Below are 20,145 nucleotides of genomic sequence, written 5' to 3'. Positions count from 1 at the left end.
TACCCTCATCAAGGACATGTACGATAATGTTGTGACGAGTGTTTGAACAAGTGATGTCAACACTGATGACTTCCCGATTAAGATAGGACTGCATCAGGGGTCAGCTTTGAGCCCTTATCTTTTTGCCTTGGTGATGGATGAGGTCACAAGGGATATATAAGGAGATATCCCATGGTGTATGCTCTTTGCAGATGATGTGGTGCTAGTTGACGATAGTCGGACAGGGGTAAATAGGAAGTTAGAGTTACGGAGACAAACCTTGGAATCGAAAGGGTTTAGGCTTAGTAGAACTAAAACCGAGTACATGATGTGCGGTTTCAGTACTACTAGGTGTGAGGAGGAGGAGGTTAGCCTTGATGGCAGGTAGTACCTCAGAAGGACACCTTTCGATATTTGGGGTCAATGCTCCAGGAGGATGGGGGTATTGATGAAGATGTGAACCATCGAATCAAAGCCGGATGGATGAAGTGGCACCAAGCTTCTGGCATTCTCTGTGACAAGAGAGTGACACAAAAGCTAAAAGGCAAGTTCTACAGGACGACGGTTCGACCCGCAATGTTGTATGGCGCTGAGTGTTGGCCGACTAAAAGGCGACATGTTCAACAGTCAGGCGTGGCGGAGATGCGTATGTTGAGATGGATGTGTGGCCACACGAGGAAGGATCGAGTCCGAAATGATGATATACGAGATAGAGTTGGGGTAGCACCAACTGAAGAGAAGCTTGTCCAACATCGTCTGAGATGGTTTGGGCATATCCAGCGCAGGCATCTAGAAGCTCCAATGCATAGGGTAAAGCGTGCGGAGCATGTCAAGAGAGGTCGGGGTAGACCAAATTTGACATGGGAGGAGTCCGCTAAGAGAGACCTGAAGGATTGGAGTATCACCAAAGAACTAGCTATGGACAGGAGGGCGTGGAAGCTTGCTATCCATGTGCCAGCGCCATGAGTTGGTCGCGAGATCTTATGGGTTTCACCTCTAGCCTACCTTAACTTTTTTGGGACTAAAGGCTTTGTTGTTGTTGTTGTTGTTGTTGTTGTTGTTGTTGTTGTTTGTTGTTGATGGTACTCCTCTTCCTGTTGCGAGTCGAGGCACTCTTTCCACTTCTTCTTTTTATGTTCCGGATGTTTCTCATGTTCCTCGCCTTACCATGGACCTATTTTACCGAAAAAGGCTTTCGCCCCGCTTTATATATAAAGCACCGACCGATCACAACTCAGATACAAACACACGCCAGCACAACACACGCACGCACCCAAGGCAGGATACAAAGGCGCTGAGCGCAGCAACACTACCCCTAGTACTACAAGAGCAACCGGAGTCCTCAACTGTGAGCATGCCACCGCGAAAAGATGAAGCCGCCTATGACGAACCGTGTGCTCCAACGCGGCGCCTTCAGGAAGGTTACGACACCAGAGCGCCGCCACCGCCCGACCCGAGGATCAGAGTTTCCCCTGGAGCAACACGACGGGCAATGAGAGCCGCGACGACGCCTTCAAGAAGGGAACGAGCTTCGCCACCACCGGTCCATCCGCGGATAGATAAGGTTTTCACCCTGGCCAACACTCACCACCACCGGATGCCACACCCCAGCGACCACGCCGCCCACACAACCATGGCCACCGGGCAGCACCTAACCACGGGCTATGCCCATGAGCACCGCGGAACCACCACCAGGGCCGCCACCCCGGCATCCCAGACCTTGACACCCCCTCGCTCGAGACCCACCGCAACCCCAACCAAAGATACGGGCGGAAAGGGCCACCTTTCGCACCCCTAAGCTGCCCCCAACGCCGAAACCCAATAGGTCGGCCAAAACTGGCCTTCATCGACCCGTCCGGGGCACCGGGCGCGAGACGAGCTCGGTCCTGCTGCCGGGCGCAAGACAAGCATAGTCCTGCTGCCGGGCGCGAGACGAGGCCGGTCCTGCTGCCAGGCGCGAGAAGAGGTCGGTCCTGCTGCCGGGCGCGAGACGAGCGATGGACCATTGTCGGGGGAGGGCCGAACCTTCGACGAAGGTAGCAACTAGACGACGAGGGGAGGACCGAAGGTCGAAACGGGCCGCTTACAGACGAGCTGACGCCGGAAAGCCAGCCGCAGTCCTAGCTGGCCCGCCGAGCTGCCATGATGCCGACACGACGAATGGAAGCCTCCACACCGAGAGAGCCGACCCACCACGCCGCTGCCGCCCACAGTCGGAACAACAACCACGCCGGGCCGCTGCCCCAACCCGCACCGCCCGCCCACCAGACATCGACAAAGCGGACACGCACCACCACCACCACCACACCAGCGCCACCGCTAGGTCCAGCCGGAGCCCTCCCACCCCACCGGAGTAGACGGACCCCCGCTGCAGCGCCACCACCTAAACACGGCCGCCGGCCTCCACTGCCACCGCCAACCACCACATCGTCCTGATCTGGGCCGGGGGCCAGATCAGCCACCAGCACGATCCAGGGCACCGGATCCCCACGGGCTGCGCCGGAGAGGAAGGAGGCGGCGCCGCTGGCCACCAGAACGCAGGGGAGGGGAGGGAGCTGAGGCAGGGCCGGCCCGACAGCCGTCACCACCGAGCAGAGGGACGCCCCATGACGGCCCCCATCTGCGCGCGGGAGGGAGCAGCCCCCCGCCGCCAGCGCCACGCGGCCTTAGGCCGGCGACGCCCCCGGCGGCGGCGAGGGAGGAGGACGGGGCGAGGGGGCGGGGGGAGGCAGCGCTAGGGTTCCTCCCGAGGGCGCTCGCGGGAGCGCCTCGGGGAGGGAGGGAGATCCAGACTCGAGCCAAAAAAAGTGAAATGCAACTTTTTCACCATGGAAGTATTTTCCACGAGTCAGTTTACTGATTCTGGTTCTCATGTCATTCTTCACATTGATTCTTACACTATCCAAGATCGTCACACGAAGGCTCTGGTTGGGGCTGGTCCTCGCCGACATGATTCTCAAGGGCTTTGGGAGTTAGACTGGCTTCATGTTCCTTCCGCTGCCAGCACACTCGCCAGTTCATCTGCCTTCGTCACTTCAGCTACCAGCTCCTTCCAGCAGTGGCATCCTCGACGTGGTCACCTTTGTGGTTCTCAACTATCGTCTTTAGTTCATCATGGTCTTCTGGGGCCTGCCTCAGGAGATGTCTGCTTACAGTGTCAAGGTTGTAGGCTTGGTAAACAAGTTCAGTTACCTTATCCTACTAGTGAGTCGGTGTCTCAACGCCCTTTTGATTTACTAGTACATTCTGATTTGTGGGGTTCGGCTCCCTTCGCTTCCAAAGGGGTCATCGATACTATATTATTTTTATAGATGATTTCTCTTACTACACTTGGCTTTACTTTATGTCTTCTCGTAGTGAAGTTCTCTATTTATAAGTGTCTTGTTGACATGGTTCACACTCAGTTCTCTACACCTATTTGTGTGTTTCGTGTTGATTCTGCTGGCGAGTATATCTCAAAATGTTGCGTGGCTTTCTTGCTGAGCAGGGTACTATTGCCCAGTTCTCTGGTCCTGGTGCTCATGCTCATAATGGCGTGGCTGAGCGCAAGCATCGTCACCTTCTTGAGACAGCTCATGCGATGATGATTGCCACCTCTGTTCCGCCTCATTTTTGGGCTGAGGCTATCTCCACTGCCACATATCTCATAAACATTCAGCCCTCATCTGCTCTGCAGGGTGGTATTCCTCTAGAGCGTCTTTCTGGTAATTCTCCTAATTATTCGGCGCTTCGGTTGTTTGGTTGTGTTTGCTATGTTCTCCTTGCCCCCCCCCCTCCCCCGAGAACACACCAAACTGATCCCTCAGTCTGTTGAGTGTGTTTTGCTAGGCTACAGTGATGAGCATAAGGCTTACCGGTGTTGGAATCCAGTCAGTCGCCGGATGCGTATTCCCGGGACGTGAGTTTTGATGAGTCTCGTCCATTCTACCCGCAACCATCCTCCTCGACCTTTTCAATAGAGGATATCTCTTTTCTCACCTTTCCTGATACACCCCCTCTGTGCCTCGTATTCCTACTCCTCCTTCTTGTCCCGCTATTACAGATCTGACACTGTCTTCTCCTACGGTTTCTTCTCCTCCCTTGTTGCATGACTCTCCACCTTCATCACCGATGTCTTCCCTATCTCCATCACCTCCGGTGGTTCCTTCTCGTCCCACTTTTCCTTTTCATTATACCCGTCGTCCACATGTTGTGGATGAATCTACTAACATGTCATCTACTTCTAGTGCGTCGTCTTCCTCGTCCCAGCCGAATTATGGTCTTCAGGCTCGGCCTTGCCCTCCTCCTGGCCGCTATTCTCCTAGTCGATATGGTCTTTCGGCTGTACTTGAGCCTACCTCTTATCGCGATGTTGTTGTTCATCTTGAATGGCAGCTTGCAATGGCAAAGGAAATTGCTGCACTTGAGCGCAATGGCACGTGGGATCTGGTTTCTCTTCCTCCCCATGTTTGTCCCATCACTTGGGTCTATAAGATTAAGACTCGCTCCGATGGTTCTCCTAAGCGTTATAAAGCTCGTCTTGTGGCTTGTGGCTTTCAGCAAGAGCACGGTCGTGATTATGATGAGACTTTTGCTCCTGTGGCCCATATGACCACTGTCCGCACACTTTTCATCGTGGCCTCTGTTCGCCATTGGTCGGTGCCACAGCTTGATGTGAAAAATGCATGGTGAGTTGTATGAGGAGCTTTATATGCAGCCACCACCTGGGTATTCAGTTCCTGATGGCATGGTTCGCCATCTACGTCGCTCTCTCTATGGCCTTAAGCAAGCCCCCCATGCTTGGTTTGAGCGTTTTGCCTCTGTGGCCACTGCAGCTGGTTTTTCGCCCAATGCTCATGATCCAGCACTATTTGTCCACCTTTCTGCTCATGGTCGCACTCTTCTTCTATATGTTGATGACATGATCACCACTGGCAACGATTCTGGGTACATTGCCTTTGTCAAGGCTCGTCTCAGTGAGCAGTTCCTTATGTCTGATCTTGGTCCTCTTCGTTACTTTCTTGGGATTGAGGTTTTCTCCACCTCTGATGGTTTTTTTACTTCCCAAGAAAAGTATATGCAAGATCTTCTTGCTCATGTGGCTCTTAGTGACGAACAAACTGTTAAGACTCCTATGGAGCTCAATGTTCACCTTCGCGCTTCTGATGGTGAGCCCTTGTATGATCCGACGCGTTATCATCATCTTGTTGGGAGTCTTGTCTATCTTGCTGTCACTAGTCCGGATATCACCTATCCTGTCCATATTTTGAGTCAGTTTGTTTCTACTCCCACTTCAGTTCACTATAGTCACCTTCGTGTTCTATGATATCTTTGTGGCATGATCTCTTATCGTCTCTATTTTCCCCGTTCCAGCTCGTTACAGCTCCAGGCTGTTCGAATGCTACATGGGCTAGTGATCCTTCGGATCGCCGTTCACTTTCTGCTTACTGTGTTTTTCTTGGTGGTTCTCTCATTATTGCCTGGAAGATGAAGAAATAGACTGCATTTTCCCGTTCGAATGCCAAGACCGAGTTGCGAACTATGGCTCTTCTGACAACAGAGATGACTTGGTTACGATGGTTACTGGAGGATTTTGGTGTTTCTGTTTCTACACCTACCACCCTCTTGTCAGACAGTACAGGTGCCATCAGTAGTTGGGGCCCCATGAAGAATGAGCTTACCAAGCATATTGGTGTTGATGCTTCTTTTGTGCGTGTTGTTGTGCAGGATCATGTTATTGCTCTTGTGCCTTCCGAGTTCATCTAGCGGACTTCTTAAAGGCCATGACTAGAGCGCGACATGGATTTTACCTCTCCAAACTCAATTGATGATGGCTTTTGGCCTTCTACATTCTAGCCTATTGGCATCCCACTTGTACATGTATATATGTTGGCTTTGGCCTCCAGTAATACTAAGTTGCATCATATCAGGTTTGACATGACTTAAGAAGCTAGATTATGAGGATAACAGAAGAAAAAATAGGCATTTGTATGTTTCATGTGTGCATCTCTATTTAGTGAATAACTCCTCTCATCCAAACATTGTAGAGAATATCAAAACAAAGAGCTGATGCTGAACCAGGGGACAGAGACTAACTTCTATTTACTGGGCACAGCTAGAAATACTTGTAACTTCATGTTTTCTGAATTTAGTTCATCAGTTCTTTTGTGAGTAAATGAAAGTTTATTTGCATAGTATGGCACCATGCGAAGGGGAGCCTTGGCGCAGTGGTAAAGCTGCTGCCTTGTGACCATGAGGTCACGGGTTCAAGTCCTGGAAACAGCCTCTTACAGAAATGTACGGAAAGACTGCGTACTATAGACCCAAAGTGATCGGACCCTTCCCCGGACCCTGCGCAAGCGGGGGCTACATGCACCGGGCTGCCCTTTAATAAACATGCATGCAAATGTTCGAATTCTGCACATCCATGTAAATTTTCTTGGATTCGTGAAGTAGAGATCATTTTTGCATGCTTGGTAACAACAATTATTTAGTGCTCCAAAAAAATTAAAACACCAAGTTCGTTATTTCAATAGAGCATTTTGTTCCAAAACTTACAAGCACAGAAGGCACTAAGGAATCTACATGCTTCACTTTTTTGACATTTGGAACTTAGTTTTTTTTGGACTGGGAGTCCGCACTCTGATGCAGCTTTGAGTACTCAGTTTTCCTAGCATACTTTGCTACTGCTCTCAAATTATAAATGACAATAATAGAAGCCATATATTGGAAATTCCCACACAAAACTTCCCAATTTGCAAAAAAAATAAGTACTGTCAGAAATATTGTATTTTGGATGCGTATGGATCCTAAGCAAGATTAGTTATATAGCATTGCTAAGCAAGGGTGTGTATTTAGTACAAAACAAAAGTCTAGCTTTGCCCAGCAAACTAGCCTCTATGGTCTAGAGCTAGCAGAGCCGAAGCCAAATCGGCTCTCTTCCAGCAACAAGCAATAAAAGTAATGGTAAATGCCTACCCTTGTAGGGTAGCTCTTCCAAGCAAACTACCATTTGTTCGTCAGCTCATATTTTGCTGTTAGCTAGAAGCAGGCTGAAAGAACTTAACAAGTAGCCTAGCCATTGTAGGCTGTAGCTTGTGCTAACGAGAAATCCTTGCCTATCTAGCCAGCACGAGCAGAAGATCCAAACACACAACACACCCTTACTCACCTTCATCTATTGTCAATGATGAGTATTCATATAAGCTGTTCGTAGCAACACAACACAATTATATATTGCATTAAGATGTATTCATACCGACTCATCCTTAAGGAGGCTTCGTAAACAATCAGAGTAAGTGTAAACTTGATGCCGAATTTCCACAAACTCAGCTCTCCACTATGAGGGGAAGAATCTTGTTAAGGAAATACCCATTAGAGAAGAAACAAAGTTATGAATAGTTCACGAACAATTAGCACCTCCAGAGACAACTTTATGAGATCGTCTTCTATATCTGAAAACTCCATCGCCAGCTCACCCTTCAAAAGATTCTTTACAAAGTCATCCTGCATATCACAACAGAGTTAAAATATTAGAAGTACGTAGTGGTACTTGTATTGACGCAAATAATTACCTTAGAAGATATAAATTCATCCATACGATGATCTAGCCCACCGGAAACCAAAAGCTTATCAAACTCTTTATGCAGGCGTATTTGCTCTGTCGCCCAATGATACTGGAAAAGATAGTTCCATTACAAAATTTAAGCTGGTCAAAATAGAAAAATAAAGGTACCCATACATAAATAAAGAACACATAAGTCAAGTTTTCAATTTTCTTAACTCAGATATGAATTTTCAATTCCCAGCGGCTGGTTATTTGAAACCATTGGTAGTGAGGCCTTTTGAGGTGATGGCTCCGCTCCGCTCCCTCCCTCCCGCTCCCCCCGCCTGACCCAGCCACCTACCAGCCCCGCCGCCGTTGATTCCCCGACGGCAGCCCTCCTCCCCAACCCCCGTCCCCCCAGCCAGCCACCCCCGGCCATGCCGTCTGCAAGCGCTGACCCTGTCGAGCCCCGAGCGACCCTCTTCGACGACCGCGTGTCCTCCAGCAACCGCTCGTCTGACTCAGAGAGCGAGTCCTCGCCGCGCTCGTACAACAGCGTCGCGCGCGCTCCGCCGGCCCCTTCGGTCGGCGCCGCTGGCGCCTCCTGCTCCACGGGCCGTGGCCCCCGCCCGGGCGCACGCCTCGACCCGCCTCAGCCCTCACTCCGAGGTGCACTGTGTCTCCGGCGGGGTCCAAGTCGACACTAACGGGTACCAGCAACCGCGCCACAGGAACCGCCAACGCCGCCCGCGCCAGGTCGACTTGCCCAGCCCGCCACTGCTGCGCCAATGCAGCCCATCCCCGAAAGAGATCGCGGGGCTCTGCTTCCGTTGCCTCGACCACTGCCACCGGGTGCAGGACTGCACCAACGACATCCGGTGCCGACGATGCCTTGTCTCCGGCCAAGACTTGCGCTCCTGCGACGCCACACACCAGGACGTCGCCGCGCGGACTCGCCCCACCACTGGCCGCGCCGGTCTGGCCGCTCGGGAGCGCGCCCCAGCCCAGGCCACTGTCGGCGTCCTGGGAACGGGGGTCCCCAGACTTGCCTGCCTGCGGCCCACGGCGTGGCTAAGCCAGCGGGCCGTACGGCCCATCTTCATCAACAAGGCATCCAAGACTCGCGAGGGGCCAAGCCTCGCGAGGCGGACGACGCAAGACCTCCTCAGGAGTGGCCTAGTCAGGCAGGCTCACGAGGAGCGGAGATATCAAGGCGGGGCAAACCTCACGAGGCTCTCGTGACGTGAGCCGTGACGATCGGCGCCAGGCGGGCGCCAGCGCGCGCAGCGTCCTTGTTTCCTCTTTGGTGCTAAGGAAGCAGGCGCAGGCGAGGAGTACCGAGGCATCAGGCAAAGGTTGCTATATCGGTGCAACGAGACCAAGACCAGAAGGACGGCAAGACGGAGGTCATCGTGGAGCCCAAGACGGCGTCACCACCAGAGCTTTTCGCAGGCGAAGACCACTTTTGTCAGGATAGCTTGTACTAGCTGTCCCCCTTTAAATTTGCCCGCCGTTGTTGGCTCCCTTCCCGCTCAATATTTGGGAAGAGGACAAGGGCCTATATAAGTAGAGCTAGCCACCACAATAGGGGCATCGAGCAATTCACCCAGCTCTCACCCGCTAAGTCACCAAGCACAAGAACACCTCAACCTCAGGAGGCTGTTCTTCCCTCTGTACTGTTCATCATCAGCCCAAGAGGCAATCCACCACCACCACACTAGAGTAGGGTATTACACCACAACGGTGGCCCGAACTAGTATAAATCTCGTGTCTCTTTGTGTTGTGAGTTCGTTGAGTTCGTCCGCGAGATCTTAGCGAGCTAAGGCGTAGATCGGTAGGAGGGAAAGACTTCGCGCGCACCCCAGTGTTCGAACCTTAAGGGTTTGCTGGAACCCCACATCCGACAGCCACCCCTCCGCCTCCGCCTCCCTTGCTGCCTATAGCCCAGCTAGCCGCCGTGCCGGCAACGTGCGTGCAGGAGCCAGTTCGGGTGATCATGGCGCATTCGGTTGAGATGGAGGAGGCTGAGGAGGTCTTGGGCCGCGCTATGGTTGCCTCCATCACCGGGAACAGGCCACGCGTGGCTGTCGCCGAGGTCTCCGATGTACTGCTCAACACCTTCGACCTCGCCGACGGCGACTTCACCGTCCATGTCCACCACCCAGAGGACTTCCTAATCCTAATCAGCTCCCATTCCATCAAGCGTCGGCTGGACGGAGACCACTTCATCAACTCGCCACGCTTTTCTCTCTCCCTCCGGCCCTAGAGCAAGCTCACCCACGCCAGCTCCGACGAGTTCGAATTTCGCGTCGAGCTGGAGCTCCGTGGAATACCCACCCAGGCTTCGCACCTCCCCACCGCCGAGCACATCCTGGGGGGGAGCTGCTGGATCGAGCGCCTCCACCCGAACACCCGCTCCAGAGCAGACTTGGCCACGTTCCGGCTGGCAGGGCGCACACACTGCCCAGACAGCATTCGCCGCACTGCCATCCTGGAAATTGTTGAGCAGATCCCCGCTCGCTTGAGCTCCGATGCTCCGATCATTAGGACGCTCACATACCCTATCGCCATCGCGCTGGCGCACGTCGAGCCGAGCGGAGCACCATCTCTCGGCGCCCAGCCTGGTGCCGGGCAGGGAGGAGCTGGCTCGAGGGATGATGGTTGCCGTGACGGCGCTCCTGGCCTCGGCCGGGGCGCGTCATCATGGCCGCAAGCGCCGCCGCACAGAGGCGCCGCGCGGATGGCATGGCCATGGATTCCTCCCTCTGGCGCGCCGGCAACCGCTTTGTCCGCGCGGATGGGGTGTCCGTGGCTCCATCTTGGCCTACTCCTGCCGGTGTGGATGCACCGCCGCCCGTACAGCACGCGCGTCGCAGCATGGCCCCGTGGCCGGGTCAGCAGGGGCCCATCAACCCTCGTCATGCTGACAGAAAAGGAAGGGGCAGAGGAAAGCAAAAAAGGGCTTTGCCAATGGACCAAGCGCGCAGAGATGCAGACACCGCAGAGACCCACAGGGTGGAAACATCTGGAGCAGCGGGTGGCCCATCCTTGACAGTGGGAGCTTTGGTGCCAGCGCCAACTGGCGACTCGTCATTGGTTGCAACCACTCCGGAAGCATCCCCGGATTCAAATCAGGCCGAGACTGCCGTAACCGAGGCAGATCGTGCGAGCCCCACGCCTGGCTCGTCCGATCCGATGAGCTATAGGGGCCTAGCTGTTCTGAGCGAGGTGCCAGACGCCCAACCAGATGGACCAGCTATCCTGTCGGGACAAAGCGATGTCTCGCTGATGCCAACACCTACTGCGGGGACAGACGCACCCGACCAGCCCCCTAGGTCCCACGCGTGTGCCGAGGAGGGCGGGGATGTGCAACCCACTTGTGGCGTGGAAGTGCAACCCACCTGTGGCGCCAACCCCGCCACCAGACAGGTCGAGCCCCACACCCCGATGAGAATACTACAAAGGCCACCGGCCCAGCCCACGATCAATCAGCCCACGACGACCGGGCCCCCAAAGGATTTGCCAACGCTGACTGGCATGCAGCACGGCCCGTGCAATTCTGCTTCAGGGCGGTTCGCCTCCCCGCCGATCACGCTATGCCGATCCCGCGGCCGCGCTGCACCGCCACGCACTTGGACTCTGGGTGAGTTCCTGGCTGCCGCCACAAAGCACATCACCGCAGCCCTGCCTACCCTTGGGAGAAGACCGCGGCGCCCGCTCAACTTCACCCCGCGACGCGGCCGCTCAGCCTCGACAGCGGCCTCCCCACCGGCGGCACCGCCCACCGCCGAATGAAGATCGCAAGTTCAGATCATGCGCACCCTTGGGATCGTTGGGACAAGCTAGAGGATCACCTCAGCCGAGATGAAGGCGTACGATGGCCTATTTGCAGCACCCATCCCTCTCTCAGTGCTCACGACCATCGCCGCACTGGTTGATCGCGAGATCCTTGCGCGCATGGCTACCTCAACAACCGCCCCGACAAGCAACGTTGTGGTACGCGTGCCATGAGCCATCGACTTTGTGTGCATGGATCACAAACTTAGGCTTGTTGTATGGAATGTGAGCGGCCTTAATGCGTGCGCCCGACGCACGGAGATCCGCTCGCTGATTGGAACCACCTCTGCCTCCATTGTTTGCCTTCAAGAAACAAAAATGGAGTTGATCTGCTCCTCTGTTGTTCTTGACACTTTGGGCTCTGAGTTTGATGACTACACGTACCTCCCGGCACAAGGCACGCGGGGCGGCATACTGCTTGCGTGGAAGAGCAGGGTTGTGACTATCACGGACCCCTTGTTCACCATGAACGTCCTCACGACCAAGGTGACTGCGGCCACGGGCACGCCCTAGTGGATGTCGATTGTCTATGGCCCCCAGGAGGATGCGGACAAGATCGCATTCATGCAAGAGCTTAGAGACGTGCGCGCGGACTGGCCAGGGCCATGGATGGTGTGTGGCGACTTCAATCTAATCCTCCGCGACGAGGACAAGAGCAGGGGCAACTTGAATCGCCGCATGATGGGCCGATTCCACCGCCTCATCAAAGACCTCATGCTGAAGGAAATATACCTCAACGGACGGCGCTTCACGTGGTCGAATGAACAATCGCCACCCACGCTGGTACACCTGGACCGCATGCTATGCACCTCGGATTGGGAAGACGCCACACAGACTGCCACCTGCGCTGCCTTGCATCCGTCGTGTCAGACCACAGTCCACTATGGCTCGACTGTTCGCCAACGTGCACGGTGCGGCGCCGCTTCCATTTTGAGGACTTTTGGTTGCGCTTACCTGGGTTTCACGACACGGTGGCCACGGCATGGGGCTCGGTGCATGACCCGGACCCTTTCCGTCGCTTGATGATGCGCCTTCAGGCAACTGCGCGCATGCTCACTAGCTGGAGCGCTAAGTCCACTGGCTGCATACGGGATAAGATGACAATCTCTCACGAGCTCATCTCACGATTCGACAAGGCTCAAGAAGATCGCGTGCTATCGCCTCCGGAGGATTGGCTGCGTAAGCAGCTCAAGATCGCATACCTCGGATTGGCCTCCCTAGAGCGCACCATAGCCAGGCAGCGTGCCCGCATCACCACGCTCAAAGATGGCGATGCCAACACAGCCTTTTTCCACAGGCAATGCTCCTATCGCCGGCAGAAGAACCACATCCACGCCCTCACCGCCAACGGCCACGTAACCACTGGCAGGAGGAGATGGCGCGGGCAGCGTTCACCCACATCGACGAACTCTTCGGCTGTCCTGCCACAAGCGACTGCTCGCTGGACCTTGATCACCTCATTGAGCCTTGCGACCTGGCAGGCCTTAACGAGCCGTTCAGCCCAGAGGAAATATGGAACGCCATCAAACTCTTGAAGGCCCGCAAGGCTCCCGGGCCAGACGGGTTTACGGCAGAGTTCGTGAGAGCCTGTTGGGGCACTATTCGACAAGATTTCCTGGACGTCTTCCAGCAGTTATATGAGCTGCGGAGCCGAGGTTTCAGCAAGCCCAACCAAGCCCTTCTGACCCTGCTTCCCAAGCGTGCCGACGCCAGCGGGCTGCGCGACTATTGCCCGATTTGTTTGATACATCTCGTGGCCAAAATATTCGCGAAGGTGCTACCGCTCCGGCTAGGCCCCAGACTTGGCGGCTTGGACAGTCGCAATCAAAATGCGTTCATCCCTGCCAGGAGTCTCCACGACAATTTTGTTCTGGTCAGGCAATCACTGAAACTGTTGCATCAACTCAAGGCCCTGCGGATCATGCTTAAACTAGACCTCACGCGGGCCTTTGATTCCATATCGTGGCCACCATATCGTGGCCGTTCCTCTTCGAGGTTCTTGGTCAGAACGGCTTTGGCCTCGATCCAGGGAGTGGATGGCCATCCTCCTCACAACGGCCAACACCCGTGTCATGATCAACAGCGAACCCGGCCCACCAATCTGGCTCCGATGCGGTCTGCGCCAGGGAGATCCCGTGTCTCCGCAGCTTTTTGTGCTCGCGGTTGACACTCTCAGCCGCCTCATTAGACGCGCCCACGACTTCAGCATACTACGGCCGCTACACCCCCGACGAGCTATTCCGGCGATCTCACTACGCCGACGATGTGATGATATTCTGCCATGCCACGCAGGACGACGTGGCGGCCATCAAGGGTATCTTAACCCTGTTTGGCAGAGCCAGTGGGCTCCGGGTGAATTATGCTAAGAGCTCAGCTACCATCCTCCATGGTAAACCCGCGACGGCCGAGATGATCACCCAACTGGGATGCCCGGTGGTTGAGCTCCCCATCACCTACCTTGGCATCCCTTTAACGCTTCGTCGACCCTCTGCTGCACAGCTACAGCCCCTCGTCGACTCGGTGGCCGCCCGACTACCGACATGCAAAGCTTGGCTCATGAACAAAGCCGGGAGGCTCGCACTGGTCAAGTCGGTGTTGAGCGCCATCCCAGTTCACCAGCTACTCGCGTTCACCCCACCCAAGAAGACCCTGAAACAACTGGAGAAAATCCAACGTGGCTTTCTTTGGGCCGGCCGCGCCGTCGCCAACGAAGGGCACTGTCACGTCAATTGGCGACACGCCTGCCGCCCTGTGGAATATGGCGGGCTTGGGATCCGCTGCTTGGAGCGCGCTGGCCTCGCATTACGGCTACGATGGATGTGGCTCGCCCGCACGGACACAGACCGCGCATGGAAGGGCCTTGACCTCCAGTTCTCCAAGGAGGAGCGTGCGTTGTTCTTCGCATCTACTACTATGGTGCTCGGAGATGGCCGGACAACACTTTTCTGGGATGACCGATGGATAAACGGCCAATCCGTCCGTGAGATTGCCCCCATGCTATACCAATGCATCCCCAAGCGGCGACGCAAGACGAGAACAGTGGCAGAAGGCCTGGGCGGAAACACTTGGGCCCGCGACATCCAGGGGACCCTCAGGATACACGAGATTGGCCAGTACTTGATGCTCTGGCAAGCTTTACAACATCGCCCCCTCTCAGACGAACCCGATCGGCTGCTCTGGAGATGGACGGCCAGCGCCACATACTCGGCCCAGTCTTGCTACGCCGCCACATTCCAGGGATCTACCCGCCGTCATTCTTGGAAGCTGATCTGGAAGAGTTGGGCGCCACCCCGCGTCAAATTCTTCCACTGGCTTGCCAACCAAGACGTTGTTGGACGGCGTCGCGGCTGGCCCGCCGTGGCCTGCAACACCACCCCCGGTGTCTCCTTTGCGACCAAGACCCGGAGACCATCCAACACCTGCTCCTGGCATGTCCATTCACTAAGCAGACTTGGCGCATCACCCTGGACTGGGCGCGTATACCTGCCCAACCACCAGCCAACGAACCTACCATGCTGGACGGGCGGCTGCGTGCGAAGGCACAGACCCCTCCTACACTACGCAAAGCTCTACAACCAATCACACTGCTCGTCCCCTGGATGATCTGGAAACAAAGGAACGAATGCGTCTTCGACAATGCAAGACCCTCGATAGATGCGCTGGTCGATAGGATTAAAGACGAGGCCAAATGTTGGGCACAAGCTGGGGCAAAGGGGCTGAGGGTTGTCTTGCCCGCCTCCTGGGACGTCCACTGATCAGGCGCTAGGATTCTGTAACTATAACCTCCTAGGAGGCATGTACTCTCTCTCGTCTTTTCAATGCAATGAAACGCAAAGATCCTTTTGCGTTTTCTCGGAAAAAAACATTGGTAGTCTGTCATACCCAAGAAGAGCTTAGATCCAAATTTGCAATTTTTTCAAGTGACCACACTACTTAATTGTTTTATGGTTTCCATTACCCAACTTTTCCCCTATTGTCAGCCTAGGTCCAGGATTTGAGCAAGTTCTATAACCTTGGTCTGTATTATTCCATATAGGTCACATTAATCTACATGCAATACAAACATAACAGATACTCCCTCTGTTCCTAAATATTTGTCTTTTTAGAGATTTCAAATGGACTACCACATACGGATGTATATAGACATATTTTAGAGTGTAAATTCACTCATTTTGCTCCATATGTAGTCACTTGTTAAAATCTCTAGAAAGACAAATATTTAGGAATGGAGGGAGTACACAAATAAGGAAATGTGATGCCTTCTGAACAAACTTATTCTTGTAACACTGGAGTGAACTTTACAAAATCGAGCAAAAAGAGAAGACCCGGCCAAGTAACACATTAGAAATTGTGGAGTCGGAGGCAAAGAGCAGAGTACACCTTGTGAAGTATCCAAAAGAACTTGATTGAAAATGATCAACTGAGAACTTCAATATGTATATTGCTAAGCTTCATGCACTAGCCAATGCAACCAAAAGTCCGAACTAATGGAAAGAGCTAGGCAATCCACATATACACTTTAACACCCCCCTCTCACGTGTGACCCGAGAAGTCAGCACATGAATAGACTCAGAGGTATAGCTCGAGAGACCTATATGTGGACATAGAGGGGGTAGCAGCAATTTTTTTGGATAAAATGCGAAAGCCAGGACTTTGAACTCAAGACCTTAGCTCTGATACCATGTTAAGCTTCATGAACTAGCCAACGCAACCAAAAGTCCGAACTGATGGAAAGGGCTAGGCAATCCACATATACACTTTAACGTATATCACCATAAGGTATCATTTTCATAATTAGATTCAAGAATGATTCATTAGCATGTATAGACATGCAATAGACAAGTTATCAACTTGACATTTTGTGAAGGTCGGTATCACAGAGGAAACAGAAATAAAAGAGGCTGTTAACAATGAAGCCAATAACCTCATGTATCAGTCACGTACCTTGTTATCTTTAAGCTTAGTCTCAAAAAATGCGTATGCATAAGGCTGCAAATGCAACTTAAAATCATGTGTAGCTGGTACTACTTGCTGCAAAGACAAACCAAAATGAAAGGGACTCCTAGTCATGCCAAAGTGCTAAGAAGTCAGAAAATTGATGCAAGAACATACCTGCACGTATTCTCTATTACTCCCCTTGTTATAATGATCAACTATCCACAAAAGTGTGGCCATGTGGCTCTAAAGAGCAACAAAATTTGTTTAGTTGCACCCCAATAAATAGTTCAGAAAAGGAAAGGTAAAAATATACTCTCAAAGAAAGTACAAGGCTTTAAAAGTTCCACAAGTCACCTGGCGTATCAGAGGATGATATACAGGTTCCCAAAGAAGTAATACAGTGTGCAGAAACTACAAAGATAAAAAACAAATGCTCAGATCAATCGTCAAATAGACTACTTTTATTTACTAATTCTACAGGCAAACAAAATACTCACATCAACGGATGGTAACAGAGCCCATTCAGGAAGCTCATATTGTATCTCAGATTTATCGCGGAGACGACGAATAATATCAGAAGAACAATCGGAGACCTGCAAACCATTAATACGTGAGCTGTGGTGCTTCAACTATACTAACACAAAATGCAGCGCATTGGATTAATACCTTGATGTAGGGCTTGAGTATGATTAGTTTGCTAAGAAATTTGTTTTTTTCCCTTTGGTATATAAGGCCATTCATTGAATAAAATTGTTGCTACAAGGGCAGACAAAAAAAAATCTGTTAGACAAAATATTCGCAAACATATATACATGAGAAATTCATCGTAAAATGCTTATATCAAAATGAAGAGTATATCAAACTGCTTACTTGCCGCAAAGATGAGATGGTCAACATATAAGGGTGCTCACAGCTGTTGATGCCATACTTAGATCTGAACTCTGGCCTCAATTTCTGTAAGAGAGCTTCTTCTTTCAAATAATCACGCTGCAGGTGTTTATAATCAGAGAAGTTGTATTGGTCCCTTGATATCAGAGAAGGCATTGACAACAAGCCTTGCAGAGTACCATCAACCAGAAGTAATGTCTTGTATTTTTTTTAAAGACATAAACATGTTACGAAGAAAACATTTTCCTCTACAATCCTGTTTTATGCAATACATGAAAAATAATTTCTAACAAAAACCCTATTGTCTCATGTTTGATTTCCTTTCAAGTTTCAACTATCAAATAATTTCTAGATCTATTGAAGCAAGGTCAGGGATCTCGTTTATTAACAACAATTATGCAATTGTTACGGTTGTTGTCTTAGCCTCCCATAGTTAACCATAGTGCAAAGCATTGCAGCAGATGCCCATATTAGTTTATATTTTTAGGTAAAACACTGACCCTGCCAAGGTTGTCCACCTTGCACACATAAAAATGCACAAGATCAGAAACACAACTTCCACCTGCCTACGAAACTGTTTTTTTATCGAAAAACTGCAGAAGCCCCATCAGAAGATAATCATTATATTTGATCATAAGATAATATTGTCCAAAGCAATACCAGGTGCAACAAACAAATTACCTCATCAGAGACATCCATGGAATCCACTTGTTCCAACATTTCCATATAAGCAGGAAGGTATCTCTGAAATTCATCTTCAAACTGGTTGTAACATGAAAGAGGATGTTGTAACCAAGAAATGTCTACCAAAAGAAAATGAAGTAATGAACCTTCAAAGATGTTCAGAATCTATAAAAATAGAAAAGAAACATACTTCCCAATTCCAGTCAGATCCCTCGAGAAGTTCCTTAGCAGCAGAGCCCGCCTTTACTCGAAGATTTTCCATTTCATTTTCCAACCAGGATGTATAATTGTTTTCAGCGCGGCGGCTTTCTTTATCTTCTCCGTCAGAATCCTATCACAGATACATGAATGAACGAGTATGTTATGCGGGGAATCCATATAGGCAACATGGAGCCCACAGCAGGCACAAAGCATATGAATGCAGGAGCAGCAACAAGAAATCAGAGTTTAAGTTGGGTTTGAATACGTAAGTCAATCCTTCGGGTGCATGTGTCAACCAAGGCTATATGAAATTGGAAGTAAACCCCATCAGCAGTAAATGGCCACTACGGAAGAAGTCCTAATTGGCCTTCAACCATGTCTTTCAGGTAATTGCTGCCACCATCCTCTACAAAATGAAGCCACCACAGTTGGTTGAGCGAGCTATCAATTAACAATTCATAACCATGATCCATCTTCTCTATCCTACCCCGTTACCCTTCCCTCCAAAGCACCAAACCGGCATCGCAACACCAGTTGGCTGATGATTCATCGTCCGGAGACACCTTCTGGGCACAGCATCAACCTTATCATAGACATGTGACTATTAATACCGAGCTGCAACATACACCGCCCTCCTGCCAACAAGACCACGTTAAATTGGTAACAGGAAGTCAAGAACACGGTAACAGTGCAGCAGCTACTCCGTGACATCTGCACCCGCCTCTCTACTCTAGAGAGCGTGACCACCAGCACACATACCATCGTCCCTGGAGCCCGCCAGATATCCACTTGCCTCTCCCATCCTCGGCCGTCAACTCCAACCATATATAACTCCACCATTGCATCAACCGCTCTCTCAATTCCATACCCATTAAACCATCATGCCCACTATCCAACACCTGGCCTCCAGCACACCACCTTGAAAGTGCAACTAATCCCTGGGTGGTTTTGATAATACTTAACAACATATAGCTCATTGAACTAATATTCTTTCAAGATAATCATTTCAGAAAGTTCAATGATTGGCATGGCATGGACTAAGAGATGTGGACCCCTCAAAATGCTAAAGACAAATATTAGCAAAAGCTCAAGACTCTTCATTTCTATTTTAGTGATCCAAGATCACATTGAGTCCATAGGAAAGCCAATACTATTAAAAGAGGATGAGGTGTTGCTTAATGGTCTACTTGCTCAAAATGCTTAGTGATATGCTCCAAAACCCTCAACCATTTTCTCATATCCAAATATGTCCTAAACCTAAAGTCAAACTCGGCCCCACCGATTTGATGCATCCGGCGCCACCGAGTTCACTTGACATAGCCACTGCCACAAACCCTAATTAATTCGGTCTAACCGATAGGGATCTCGGTCTCACCGAGATGGGATTGTAAACTCTCTGTTTCCCTTCGTAACGTCACCGAGTTCACAATGCAAACTCTCTGTTTCCCTTTCGTAACGTTTCGGTCTCACCGAAAGGAGCGATCGATCCCACCGAGTTTGCCTGACCAACTCTCTGTTTGCTTGTTACTGAAATCGGTCTCACCGAGTTGAAGTAATCGGTCAAACCGAGATCAAGTTTTGCCCTAACCCTAGCTCATCGGTCCCACCGAGTTGATCATGTCAGTCCCACCGAAAACTCTAACGTTCACATTTTGAACTGAATCGGTCTCACCGAGTTCACATATTCGGTCTGACCGAGTTGGCTCTTTTGTGTGTAACGGTTAGATTTTGTGTGGAGGCTATATATACCCCTCCACCCTCCTCTCCATTAGTGAGAGAGCCATCAGAACGTGCCTACACTTCCAGCATTCATTTTCTGAGAGAGAACCACCTACTCATGTGTTGAGACCAAGACATTCCAATCCAACCACAAGAATCTTGATCTCTAGCCTTCCCCAAGTTGCTTTCCACTCAAATCATCTTTCCACCATAGCCAAATCTGTGAGAGAGAGTTGAGTGTTGGGGAGACTATCATTTGAAGCACAAGAGCAAGGAGTTCATCATCAACACACCATCTATTACCTTTTGGAGAGTGGTGTCTCCTAGATTGGTTAGGTGTCACTTGGGAGCCTCCGTCAAGATTGTGGAGTTGA

The 20,145-nt window shown here is 51.5% G+C and overlaps 1 protein-coding gene across 8 annotated transcripts in view; it reads right to left on the bottom strand.

The window, feature by feature from the left end:
* Window positions 1-20,145, bottom strand: part of LOC109764265 (uncharacterized) — a 35,546-nt gene that overhangs the window by 13,178 nt on the left and 2,223 nt on the right. For 4 of the 8 annotated variants that reach the window (XM_040392245.2, XM_045229805.2, XM_040392244.2 and 1 more), the window contains 11 exons: window positions 18,042-18,182; window positions 17,849-17,929; window positions 17,150-17,266; window positions 16,946-17,035; window positions 16,777-16,872; window positions 16,634-16,690; window positions 16,454-16,522; window positions 16,286-16,372; window positions 7,533-7,634; window positions 7,378-7,464; window positions 7,217-7,297 (listed from right to left, as the gene is read on the bottom strand). In XM_040392245.2, the coding sequence (XP_040248179.1) occupies window positions 7,217-7,297; window positions 7,378-7,464; window positions 7,533-7,634; window positions 16,286-16,372; window positions 16,454-16,522; window positions 16,634-16,690; window positions 16,777-16,872; window positions 16,946-17,035; window positions 17,150-17,266; window positions 17,849-17,929; window positions 18,042-18,182 (1,008 nt within the window). The remainder of the gene's footprint in view (window positions 1-7,216; window positions 7,298-7,377; window positions 7,465-7,532; window positions 7,635-16,285; window positions 16,373-16,453; window positions 16,523-16,633; window positions 16,691-16,776; window positions 16,873-16,945; window positions 17,036-17,149; window positions 17,267-17,848; window positions 17,930-18,041; window positions 18,183-20,145) is intronic. The other 4 variants (XM_020323109.3, XM_073501233.1, XM_045229804.2 and 1 more) reach the window with 3 other exon arrangements.

Source organism: Aegilops tauschii, chromosome 6, assembly GCF_002575655.3.
Source record: "Aegilops tauschii subsp. strangulata cultivar AL8/78 chromosome 6, Aet v6.0, whole genome shotgun sequence".
Classification (NCBI taxonomy): domain Eukaryota; kingdom Viridiplantae; phylum Streptophyta; class Magnoliopsida; order Poales; family Poaceae; genus Aegilops; species Aegilops tauschii.
Note: the sequence above shows the minus strand (reverse complement) of the source record. Positions and strands in the feature narration are given on the sequence as shown.